The 12,982-nt window shown below is 42.6% G+C and overlaps 1 protein-coding gene across 1 annotated transcript in view; it reads right to left on the bottom strand.

Moving 5' to 3' along the window:
- cep112 (centrosomal protein 112) overlaps window positions 1-12,982 on the bottom strand; it is a gene marked incomplete at its 3' end in the record, with an annotated part of 88,271 nt that overhangs the window by 38,910 nt on the left and 36,379 nt on the right. The window contains 2 exon segments of the mRNA XM_069149175.1: window positions 3,790-3,897; window positions 6,609-6,744. Coding sequence (XP_069005276.1) covers window positions 3,790-3,897; window positions 6,609-6,744 — 244 coding nt within the window.

The following is a 12,982-nucleotide window of genomic DNA, read 5'->3' as shown; positions in this document are numbered from 1 at the left end:
GAGCGATATCTGAAGCCGGAGTATAGCAAGGATCTGTAAGCACCAATCAGCAAGAAGGCTTGATGAAAAAACATCAATTATAAACATACTGTAGGCTTCAGTCTCACTTGAGCCACAACCAGCAACACACAATACAGTAGTGGAAAATAAAATACTTCTAATGGGACGCAAAGCCCCGATTTTTCAGGGCTTAATCATCAAGTCTGTATTCTCGCCCGTCTGTAAGCGTAGTCACCTGCTGAGAGGTGAGCCTTGCCAGTGAAGCTCCCAGACCCAAGCTACCAAGCCTTTCCCAGGCTCTGTTCCGTTCCCACTCCCCCATGGCGGTGGGACAAGTGAACCCCACACCATCCCACCGTGCAGGCCCAGCCGGAGCCCTGAAAGGACAGCAGGGGCCTGGGGCCCATTTGCCTCCCTGCTTTGAAGCTAATCCCCTGCACATTGTGCATGACGGCACCCTACCTGGCCTGCCAGAGAAGCGAGATCAACAGCCTCTGTGCCCGGTGCCTGCTCTATCCTCGGCCCTATCTCCGAATGTTGCATGCTATTCAGAGCAGGTGATGAATGAGGGGCTATCAACAGGAAGCCGGATTCCGTCCCCGGTACTCAGAGGAGGGCCACAATAGACACTCCATTTTGGCAGCCTCAGTTTTTAGGAGAGCTTTGGTAAATGCCATCAAAAAAGGACAATGGAAGGATGTAGATGTGGATCAAAATGTACTTTATCTCTGTGGTTAAGGTGACTGGTAGACACAGACACACACAAACAGTACATCCTGAAGAAAACTCACACACGCCATTGATTTAGATTAGAACAAGACAACAGATAAACACTACACAGAGTATTTGCAACATCTTCCACATGCTGCTACTGGTGACGTTGGTGCTGCCTACAGAAAACTCCACAGTCAAACAAATTTGCACCAACTTCGACGCCTTTTCCATTCAAGGACACAACAGGCACAAATGAGATCCACGGCCACAATACGATGTCCCACACGGTTAATCAGTTTCATACAGCGGCACAAGTTACAGCTGACGGACTGATGAGCAGGCAGTTGCTCTAAGAACTCCTCAGCAGGACATGCGGTAACAGAAATTGGGGGAGGACGTCCTGGCTTACTGTTCGCTCCTGTTCAAAATCTTTGGCCATGGGGGGTTTGTAGGAAAGAGTGGATCTGAGGTGAAACGAGGACAAAGAAGTGGGGAAGATAGATCCATTGTGAGAAAAACAGAAAAAGAAAAGCACGGTGAGAAGAGGAGATGACAGAGAGCAGCAAGGAGCCCGGTTGTGACATCACGAAGCGCCAGCGTGCAGTGGAGGATGCTGGGTGCTGCGGTTCTTAAAGGGACCGGCGTGGTGCTTATAAGGGGAGACTGAGATGGTTAATGCACAGCTGGGTGCCATAGATACAGAGCGGGTCGGGGTGTTACTGCACAGCACGACTCCTGTCAGCCCGGGATGACATGCTTGTGTGTGTGTGTGTGTGTGTGTGTGTGTGTGTGTGTGTGCGTTGCGCGCATTGAGGCAGGACTGTAAGGTAATGGGCTTCTTTCAACCCCGGGGGGAAATCTGAAATGTTTGGGAAGGCGGAGGGAAGAGGAGGGTGGAGAGGAGAGAACAGAAGGCCTGTCTGGTCTCAGCAGGGGTCGTCGGGGTGCATGTAAGAAGGGAGAAAGAGATGAGGGAAAAAAAACAACAACCATCTTTTCCCTCACTGTCGGGAATAAACTGCAAAAGGCCAGTTATTGCCACCGAGTGTGGCTAGGCGTACATTTCTGTCTGTGTTAACAGTACACCAAAACACTTGCATGTCTAGAAACTAAACTCTTCTATTACTTTTTGTCCCAGTCTAACAACTGAATACCGAGGCTATTAAGCATTTCCCTCACTGTCAAGCTCATCACTCCAAGCCTGCTATTTGACCTCGCTTTATCTTTCTAACTTAAAGAGGCAAAGCTCTGTCAGGGACCATGATGTCCGACTGCCTTGAGGGTCAGCTGGCAAACAACTCTTTCATACATAGTTCCCCACTTAAAGTCTCACTGAAGCTGCCCTTGGGGGAACGTTCTTTTGTGCGCGTCTGAATGGACTACCTTGACCCCTGCAGTCTTGTGACACCAATCTCTCTGGAGTAAGAAAATGCAGGCGTGGAAGGAGAATGGGTCCACATAAAGAATGAAAAACACACCTCATATATAGTATGTACATTCAGCATTAAACAGCCGTCTTCATGTGCGCACACATTTCCTCTTTCTTTTTCTACTCTTCTAAGTGTGAAGCCGATGTCACCAGCTCTCATATCAACATCATCACAAAGACACGTCAATCGTCTTTATGCGTTTTTATCTTTAAGACAAAAGCCTTCCTGATATGCTGCTAACCCAGCGTGCTTGTCTTCAACTGTCAACGGCACCCCCCACTCAGTGCGGCAGCAGATGATCATCGTCACTTGAATATCTTTAGGAAATCTTTGATCGCATACCTGTTTTTCACACGAGATGACATTTTTGATTCCTCAGAACAATACACTAAAACACTGATCAGTCTTCACATTTACTGGATCATTTCATGGGAACAAAAATGTCTTTTGGATATAAATACAATCTGTTTCATGCTTTAACCAGCATTGACGATATAACCTTGCAGCAGGAAGTGAAGCATTATATTTCCCATCTCTTCCTCAGTTTTGTTGTCGGTGGATATTTTGAAGAGAAATCCAAACACAATAAATACATCAAGTCCTTTTAAAATATGATTTCTTTCCATAAATGCCATTACAAGTACAAACACAACTGTTCACCCATGGAGCAAATCAATAATGGACAAGTGTCTCCACTCCTTGGAAAATAAAACCGGCCTCATATTCTCCACTTACAACCATCTCCAACAAATTACACGCAGTGTAAACCCCATCTGGCCTGGAAATGAGTGTTAGCATGCTTATTAACGCACAGCTTGAGTGCTAGTTTGGTGCCTGTAAGGTAATCAAGTTGTAGGTACAGATGGGAAATAGAGATGTTACAGCAGTTAGTGCTTATGTGGTGCCTCATGGTCATACTGTATCACATAGACATGGGGAGATGCAACCTTTTGTTTCCATTATTTATGGTGAGAATGAAATAAGTATTTATCATTTGATGGCAAGGGACCGGCAATATGAAGGCTGGTGGAGCTATTTTAAATTTTGTTTTGTGTCACACATACCAATCATACAGTATATTCAGTCATGTTAAAGTGTGTTAAAGTAATAGAAATGTAAACGGTATCTCTGCCTGCTGCAATAAGATCGTCTGCCTCCAATAACATCCATTTCTGCGGTTTAATTGAATCCAATGTCTCCCTATCAGCTAGTTAGATTTAAATGGGTTGTGAAAATGGTTTCTTGACTCTTAATTGAAGAAGAGTGACAGAGATAGGAAGATAAGGGGACTATGCATCTTCTGTAGAGATTGCATTACTTTTCAATTGGCAATGTTTAAGATATTTATTGAGCCGGAATCTGAGCTTAATCTAAAACGTGTCCCTTATCATGAGAAATTAATCAGGCGGAACAGATGGGACGGAATAACAAGACTATTCCAAATTGATGTCAGCTCCCTTGGCTGGCTGCAACAGGCCGAGTGTTCAATGATAATAGAGAAAAGATAACAATGTCATGATGATGATGTCGAAGGCAAGAGAAGAAATCTTCCCCCTGGCTACTTCATGAACGCTGAGCGATTCACAGATGGAGATCCAAGCAGACAAACACACTTGTGGACAGAAAGTTACAGACTGATACAGACCTGCTGCTCAAATTTCTGTCTGAGTGCATCAAGTTGCTGTGAAAACTCTTTGGCCTGGTTCTCCCTGAGGGACTTGGAGCGTATCAGGTCCTCCTCTACCTTCTCCATCTGGGGGCAGAAGGAGAGACACTTTTTGACCGACTGACAATAATTCGACACACAAATACATCAACTTGGAATCACAAGCACACATCTGTGTTGCGACAATACGTAAAAAAACATCCCACTCAAATCCTAATATTATAAAACGTAATTCTTTGTTCAAAATGCTGCAAAATCACAGCAAAAGCACAATACATCTAATGTACGCAGAACTCGCAAAATCACAACATGTATTCTCCAGCAATTATCTTCTTTTAATTTGAAATGAATGAACTGCCACCGGGAAGAAATGCATTCATTACAAACACGTGACGCTAAAGTGATGACACTGAAATAACAGCACATCAATATATTAAACTATTCATCAAAGTATAATGTATATAATTTGCATTACATATGCCAGAAGGTTGCATCAAGATTCACATATTCACATGTGCAAGAACAAAACCGCAACTTAAAGGCTCGAATAAAAGAGGCACAGTCACAAAGAAAAAAAGGGGATTCAACAATATTTACGCATTTTATCTTATATGTACTTCCTCGCAGCTTAGCATTTTCATATTTCTGACGGTAATCAACAACAATTGGAGATGTAATTTACTGAAACACCTCTGTATTTGGGCTATGCTGTGTGTAACGCGCAGGAAATGCCAAATGTGTTTTGATTAATCCATTTAAAATGCTGCAGCCTCCTTTGAACTACACACGCAACAGAGATTTGATTCCGTATGGTGCCTCTTTTTTTCTAAACCAAAATAGGGCAGACTCTTTCCTTTAAGTGCAGCCTAAAAGAGGGATGCTGATTTTTAAAATGGGAGAAAGACAGACAGACAAGAGGAAGAGAGTGATACAGATAATCCATTTAGATACTGTACAACACCATCTGCAGACAGGGAGAGGGAGAGGATGATGAGAGGAATGATGGAAGGATGAAAAGAAGAGAGTAAAAACTTCTTTTGAAGTATTTTCTGCAACATTAAAGCCTTAGCGGGAGAACGTGATGCAGCGATGCACAAGTGGGGTGGGGAAGGGGAGTAGAGGAAAGGGAAAGAGGGAGCGAGGATGACAGGGATGCAGAAGAGACTGCTCCTCTCTCCCATGGCTTTGATGTGGGCTGAGGATAAAGTCAGATCGGAGATTGGGATGCCAGGGGCTCAATGGGAAAAAGAAGGAACGAGAAAGAGGATGGAAGGATGAGAGCGGGAGAAAAGAGTCGTAGGAGGAGAAACACACCAATACAGAGATTTTCCAAGCACAGAGAAATGGAGACATAACTTAACAAACACACATGTAGCCCTGCATTAAAGGAGCAAGAACTACCGAGAGACCAAAGTTCTGTCTCCCAGTACAAACATTTCAAATTATTCAGTGTTGTGGCTACAATCCAAAAAAGTATCCTGTGCCTAATCACAATAACATTTCCTCGAGTTTTCAAGCTTCCGCAACCCTGAATACAGCGTTTTATCACTTAAATGCCAAAGGACATGTTTGTTTCATGGGTGCCTTCTCTGCAGATGCAAGCAGTGCAGTTTATCTTTTCTATCAAAACGACAAACATTTTTAAATTCAGTCTGGGGAAATAAAGGTTGCTCTGTGTGCCCACAACAAAATCTGTGCATAAACTCGACTCCCACACAAACTCTCATTTTCCTACACAACATGTGCCCCCAACACACTGATTAGGCAAAAACACTTCACTAATCAGCGACTAAAACTTGCTAATCTCCCTAACATGCAGCCCTTTCAAACATTTAGGACCACACTCAGTGCTGCCTTGTCAATGCAGCGCGCGCGCGCACACACACACACACACACACACAGACAGTACAGTAAAAAATGCTTAAGAAAAATGCCTATAGCTGAACTGCCTTGTAAGACAGCATGAGAAGTTTTAAGTGCATATCGATTGGAAAACTCTTCCAATAAGCAGCAGCCCACGCAGTGTGGAGTGCAGATCGTAAGACGGGCCCGACTTACTAATTAGTCTGGCTGCTTAATGCGCGTGACCTGTTCTTCATTGAAACCTGACCAGCCTACCTCACGCCCACTGACAAGAAGTGAGGTCAGTGCGTGATAGCAGAGAAAGGAATGCACCTGCCTAATGAGCAGGATTATAAATCATTTCATTCATTTGGATCAACTAAATGAGCGAAAAAGGCCTGGGGAGGACAATGTTCTTGGCTCCTACATTTTTCTGTATAAGAGCAGTTAAAAGGTGACGGAAACTGACCCATTGTAGGATATAGGATGATCTTTGATGCAAATCATTAGGCGGTAGAAGTGAAGGGGAGGGAGAGAGAAACAAAAAGAGGAAAAGACATATGGAGGAATTCAGGCACAGCCAGCACGGTGCCGTGATCTCCGTGGTATGAACTTCAAAATATGTGCATGTGTGTGTCAGCATTGTCTTGGTTGCTGCCTGTCTGCTCCCTTACATGGCAAACCTGAAACAGGGTTACTGGTTATAGGGCATACAGGTGTGTGTAAATTCAAATCTGTTTTGGCACACAACAGGAAACACAAAAAAATTGCACAATCCTAATGATCAGTGCGTGTAAGAATATTAGAGACCGACTGGATGTAAAGAATGTACTCGTATAATAGAAAACAGGTGTGGTGTGCATGGATACTGCTTTGTGTTAGCAAACATACTCTGCATTCAATGCGTGGTGCTTTTTATGGATTTGTCTTTGTGCGTCTGTATGCGAGTACCAGACCTGCAGCTTCATGTCAGCGTAGGCCTTCTCAGAGCTGAGCTCCACCTGTTTCCTGAACTGCTCCAGTGCCATATCCGCCTGCTGGATCTGTTGTCTTTGGTTCTCCCTGGCTCTGTCCAACTGGCTCTCCATCTCCCTTCAAAACACACATACACAGCAAGATGAATATACTGCACGTAACCATAGAAACTCAATGGCAAACAATAAATCCAGAAATAGTTTGCTAGGAAAGAAAAGAAACTTTAATAGAACTTTTCAAAACAATAGTTACACAGTAAAAGAAGAAAAAGTAAGAGAGACACAGAAAATGGATGTAGAAACATGTCAAAAGCAGAGGCTAAAAATAACCCACACAACGTGAAGCTTGGCTAATCGTGGCATCTCTTGACATCAACCAGTAAAATATTCTACACATAACATCTTTGTCGATTTAACATGACAACTAATGATATTTTTCAATTCCAATTTATTATAGCTTGTAAAGAAAGAAGAAAAAGAAAGAAGAAAGGTAATTTTTGCATACAATTGTACAGAATCGATCAAATGTGTGTGTGTCTTCCGTGCAGATGTGCTGCTGCTATTGCTGGCAAATGTCAGGCCATAAAGTTGCATGTGGCGAGGATTGACAGGCATACTGAGGGGGACAGCCTCATACTGAGAACTGTCAGAGCTCAGCCAGCAGGCCCAGCCACAACATCATACACAGCGCAACCGAGCAGCTGTCAGGCCTCACCCACAGAGGGTGTGTGGGGACAGGAGTGTGTCTCGGCGGATGGATCGAGGGTAGAGAGAATGACAGAGGTAGAAGTGAAGGAAACCCATGAAGGTGTTATTTTTGTAAACCACTTGCAAATTTCCATCCATCCATCCAACCACCTATCTGCTTATCTTTTTAAGGGTTGGGGGTGGGAGGCTGCAGCTGATCCCAGCTGGCATAGGGCAAGAGGCAGGGCACACGGTAGACAGGTCGTCAATCAGAGGGCTGACACATAGAGGCAACATTAACGCTCATATTCAGATTTATGGGCATTTAAGAGTTGACGATTGCGCTAAATCCCAGGTCCAAATCTAGGAACTTCATGTTGTGCCCCTCGTAATTGATTACGTGACATTTCTTGAAGAGAACATGTCGACAAAATCCACCCAAAGATCCGGATAATACTACAGTCCTACTTATAGAATGTTTCAAATATTTAGCCCAACAGAACTCTATTCTAACGTGTTTATCACAGATAAATAAGCTACGTGCCCAGAAATAGAGATTTGTATATTCTCTCCAAGAGCACAGACTGGCATTGAACCAAATATGTAAAATACAATGAATATTTTATAACAAACACTTAAATCTTATTAAAAATACCATGCTTGTTAAAAAAGACATGTAGTTCACGTCTATATATTACAGACTTAATGCGCTCCCCGAGTGCATAAAGTGATTAAAATGTTCACCAAAGTTCACACTGAATTAATCACACTGTTTCTAAGCAGGCGAGCAACAACACTCCAGCCACTACTGAAACTGCTCTAGACCCTTCTTCTGATTAATGGCCAAACATGACAATATCGAGGGGCAAATATGTCAGGCTGTGCATGTTTTGATTTTTACAGTGTGTTATATAGAGTGCTCTGTGTATATTTGCTTTGCGTCAGTGTGCTTTCCTCCTGTTCCCTTGCAAATGAATACTCTAACGCGGTATGGATAATTATTCCCCCTGGACAGACAACCATGAGGAAGAATGAATTTATGGCCAGTGGGTTGAGACTTTTAAACCAAGTATGAAGTACAACGATTACTATATTACAACAGGCACACAGCGTTTGATGGGGGAAGGCAATGACGCTGTTCTCTACGCATTTATCTGTATTTCATAAAGCAGGAGCCCTGTCAAGCGTGCTTGAGAGTCTGTGTAGCAGGTAGCACTCTGAACATGCAACTGTGTGAACACATATGCCCACAGAAACACCAAACTCTTAAAAAAAAAAAAAAAAAAAAAAAAAAAAGAAGACTAAAATCGTAGAGAAAACAGCTTTGTCAAGTGATTAATCTTTTCTTATAGTCAAATAAATAACTTTAAGTATTTATAAAGATAGACGACTGATGGACAAAAACAGAAAACGGAGTAAAGATAAAACCAACACATGAAAAGAAGGCAATAAAAAAAGCAAAGAACAAAAGCAGAGGATTGAGAAAGGAATGTGCAAGCTTTCTCTCCTCTTTATAGTGTTCTGTCTCTTTGTAATTTTGGTCTCTCTCATGTTGGACATCAAACAACAAAGAAACTGTGTTTTTTTTTTTCCCGCTCCCAATTTTGTGTACTCTGTAATTATTAATCAGTCTCGTTGCATGACTGCCTTCCGGACTGAGACAGACACAAAGGATATGTGGAGAGACGAAGATGGAAAAAGAAAGAAAGAGGAAAAAGAGACGAAGATGGAAAAGAGGATGTCACAGAAATAGCAAGTTTTTTAAACTTTCAAGGCAGAGCAAAAATGAATTGGGTGTGTTTCGCTGGAGAGACGAGGCAGCCGGCGTGTGTGTGTGTGTGTGTGTGTGTGCGGGCGTGTGCACGGGCCTTTGTTCACGAGCCACAGTCCCAAACTCTCTGTGTGACTGACAACTCTACTCAACGAATGCACTATGACTAAGTTGGAGCTGGCTGCTGGGCCTCTACCTCTGAGGATACACCGAAAAATTCACTGCAGCCAACTTCAAGCATGTGACAGATTAGCGTTCTAAAGCTGAGGAGAGCAGGTGAACACATGGCACCTTCAGGGGATTCTACTAATAACTACGGGTGTGTGTGAATGTGTGTGGTCAGTCGAGTGGTAGACAGCGTGTCACCATCAATAACAGAGCAATGAGGGTGAGATGAGAGGACAGAGAAAAAGAGTCAGGGAGGCCTGGCAGGGAGAAATAGAGAGGGAAAGGAAGGAGAGGGGTGCCAGCGCCAGGGCGGCCCGTCGGCTTTAAATGGATCTCTGGTCAGAAAAGTGGAAGGAGAGGAGGCTCAAATTAAAGATGTGCCTTCTCTAAGGAGGAAGTCCTCTCATCCCCTCAATCCAAAACGGCTGTTTAGAGGAGAGGAAGAGAGGGAGGCGAGAAGAGAGGAGTGTTTGTGCTAGAGGGGGTGAAGGAGCTTCCGCCATCCAGCCGCCTGGCAGACGGGAGGGGTGCAGGGATGCCGGCGTTTTCCGGACTTGCTCTGACCACACAAAGCCACATGCCGCCTGTGTGAGTGTGCACCACATGGTGGATATACGGAGACAAGGAAGTTACTGTATATAGACATTCACATACAGTTAATACAAGAGTACACACTGAAGCCAGTGCACACAGAAGAAACTCTAATTGCTTATGCAAATATTCTTTTCATGTAAGCAGAGTATTTAAGAATTGCATGGGCTATGATGTGGGTGGAGTAGCACATGGAAATGACTGACAAACAGGCTAGAATGCACGCTCGCATGTGGATGCCTCTGGTCTAGTATAAAAAGACAGAGTGAGAATGTGTGCATAGATGTGTGTGTGTGTGTGTGTGTGTGTGTGTGTGTTTGTGTGCGCAAGTGCATGTGGGTGCCTGCGCATCTGCGTCTGTGAGCTCATCCAAACGGAATGATAACGAATCCACAGACACATCAAAGGGGCCTGAAAAAAAAAAAAAAAAAAAACGAGGGAGCACATAAAAAGAGAGAAAATGCAAAACTGAAATATTCAGCGCCCTCTGAAGAAAAAATAAAATAGGCTTGGTTTTCATCCGCCTCCCCAGAGAAAGAGAAAGGGAGAGAAGAGAGAAAGAAACAGACACAGAAGAAGAGACAGACCACAAATAAGTGAGCACAAAAGAGAGATAGCATTAGGGCAAGAAAATATTAAAGACAGAAAGAGTTGAAAAGAGAACAGAGAAAACAGAGCATCATTGAGCTGGATGGCTTTAAAACTCCCTACAAATGTGGCCGGTTTATAAACAGCATTTCACTTTTAACATGAAGGAAAATAGCCACATACGTAAAAAGAATGAGGCATCCTTATTATTATCATTCACCCACAGTAGCACATGTAGTCATCTCTTAACAACACAGTTGTCCTGCAGTATTGCTACCAGCATCTCTTATTACCATTACACAATTATTCATTCTTAATTTAAGCTTCAGCCTCTCAGTACTTTGTTCTACTTCTTGACTATTTATTAAAGTACCATAGATTCAGAGCTGAAACTCGTAACCACCTAATCAACAAGTTGATTACCAGGAAATTAATCTGAAACAAATTTTTTTAAACACAAATGTAAAGAATACAATGGTTAAAGGCCTCGTTCTGTTCTGAATGTGAATATTTTTAGGTTTTCTTAGTGTTCTATGACAGTAAACTGAATACTTCTAGGTGGGTCACGTCACCTTGAGCTCTGAGCAAATGAAATTATACATGTGGAATATTTTTCACTATTTTTGTATATATTTTACTTTTTTAGATCAAATTGATTACCTGGGAAAATAACTGGACAATGCAAAATAAGTCTCGCGCTAAATAGATTCTTTAAGGTAAAAAAAAATCTAGCATTTGTTGCAGATCATTGGAAGGTGCAGCGGGAGAAGGGCCTTGCTCAAGCGCTGGTGGACATGACGGATGGCATCTCAGTTCATCTTAGTTTGGAAAGATATCCATATGAACTTTCAGCTCTCCCATTAACATGGCAGCTGAAACCAGTGACTTTACCTCACACTAGTGAAGTGTGTCTTTGCTCAAAGTCACCCAACCAGCCATACGGAGAGGGTGATGAAGAGCAATCTGGTGCTGCGCGGGCTGACAGTACCACTATGTGGGTGGGACAAAGCGAAAAGACATACTACATGTCTATCTTGTACTTCGAAACAGCTCTGGAGTTATGTCAGTTCCACTATATATGCTATTTCATATTTATTTACAAGAATATGCTGCTTTCATGTTGCGCGAACATACTGAGGTAAGGATGTTATTCATTCTTTTTAGACATGAAACTCGAACTACAGCTTCAATCTTGAGCCAGCGATGTGGGATTTACTGTATTTCGTATAACTCCTTTAACACTTGAATAATATTAATGCTTTAAGTCTGCCTAAAGTGCAAAAAAGCAAAAGGAAAATGTTTCCGTTTTTTATAAAAAAAAATGTCTAGATATTGACATCGAGAAAATATGTAGGAAAGACAAAAATATATAAAAAGATTTTACTCATGCCATGCTTCGCAACATTGGCTTTCTTGCCTTCGCTGTGCATTTAAATGCTATTTGGCCTCATTAATTATGCAGACATCGGCATAATATGCTAAATCAACAAGGCACAAGTCCCTCAAGTAAACATACATTATTTACATATCCCAAACATTGTACAGTGGAAACCAAAGTGGGAGGGTTTTTAATAAAACAATGACAGCCCTAAAGACAATGTATCCAGATTGAGTTGTTTCAGAGCCTCAGTTAACTGATCCTGCTTTGGTGGAAATTCCTACTGTGAGTGCATATTTGTAGGCAAGCTAGTTTAGTGGAAAAATGTCAAATTTGGTTGTGTGACAATCACTCGGGCATGGAAAGGCAATTAAAAAGGAAAATGTCACTATCAATCAGGGGCATAAAATTAAGTGATATCAGATACTGCCATGATCAGATATGACAAATTATAGCTGACTAACTAAATGCCAGGATTGTTATTGATTTTGTTTCCAGAGTAGAAACTTATGATCTGCTTTAATATTTTCCCTTTTTATTCAAAAAGCAAAAAGACAAAAGAGACACTGCCTAGACTTGCTCCATTCCTGCAGGGACACCTGATGGTATAGTTTCTTCAACTATTATTATTATAAATTCAGCTAATTTAAACATGCAACCATATTTGTGTTTGAAGGTCCCCAAATCAGGACACTGCTGATGCTAAAGTAGGCTGTAATAGTTTCCGAGACGGCAGCTGTCATTAAACTCAAGAGAACCGCTGGACTGTAGACCCCAGTTAAAGAGCTCTTTTTGTTAGGTCTGTGGTATTGAACCGGTGCTTAACCCATCTCCAACTCCCCTTTTAATGCAGTTGCCATGGGAGTAAATATTGAGCCCTCGTGAAGCTTTTCAATATTCAGGATCCATAGCTCCACCTGCTCCTACACCTGAACATTAACTGGGGGTTGCAGGCAGCACAGCCTCTGCTCAGCTACCTCTGGTCCCTCTCCGGACCACCACCCCTCCATCCTTCCTGTCACGGGAGAGGAATGCTGAGAGAGATAAGACCACTTCAAAGACGCATACAGACGAAAGGGTGTGTGCACACACACACATACAAAACAAGTTGAAAGAACATATTGGATGCATCCTTCACTTTTAGGAGTAAAAGGGCACGCATGGGGCGGGAGG

Source organism: Embiotoca jacksoni, unplaced genomic scaffold, assembly GCF_022577435.1.
Source record: "Embiotoca jacksoni isolate LCO1_2020_lvr unplaced genomic scaffold, fEmbJac1.0.p SCAF_15, whole genome shotgun sequence".
In the NCBI taxonomy this organism is placed as follows: domain Eukaryota; kingdom Metazoa; phylum Chordata; class Actinopteri; family Embiotocidae; genus Embiotoca; species Embiotoca jacksoni.
Note: the sequence above shows the minus strand (reverse complement) of the source record. Positions and strands in the feature narration are given on the sequence as shown.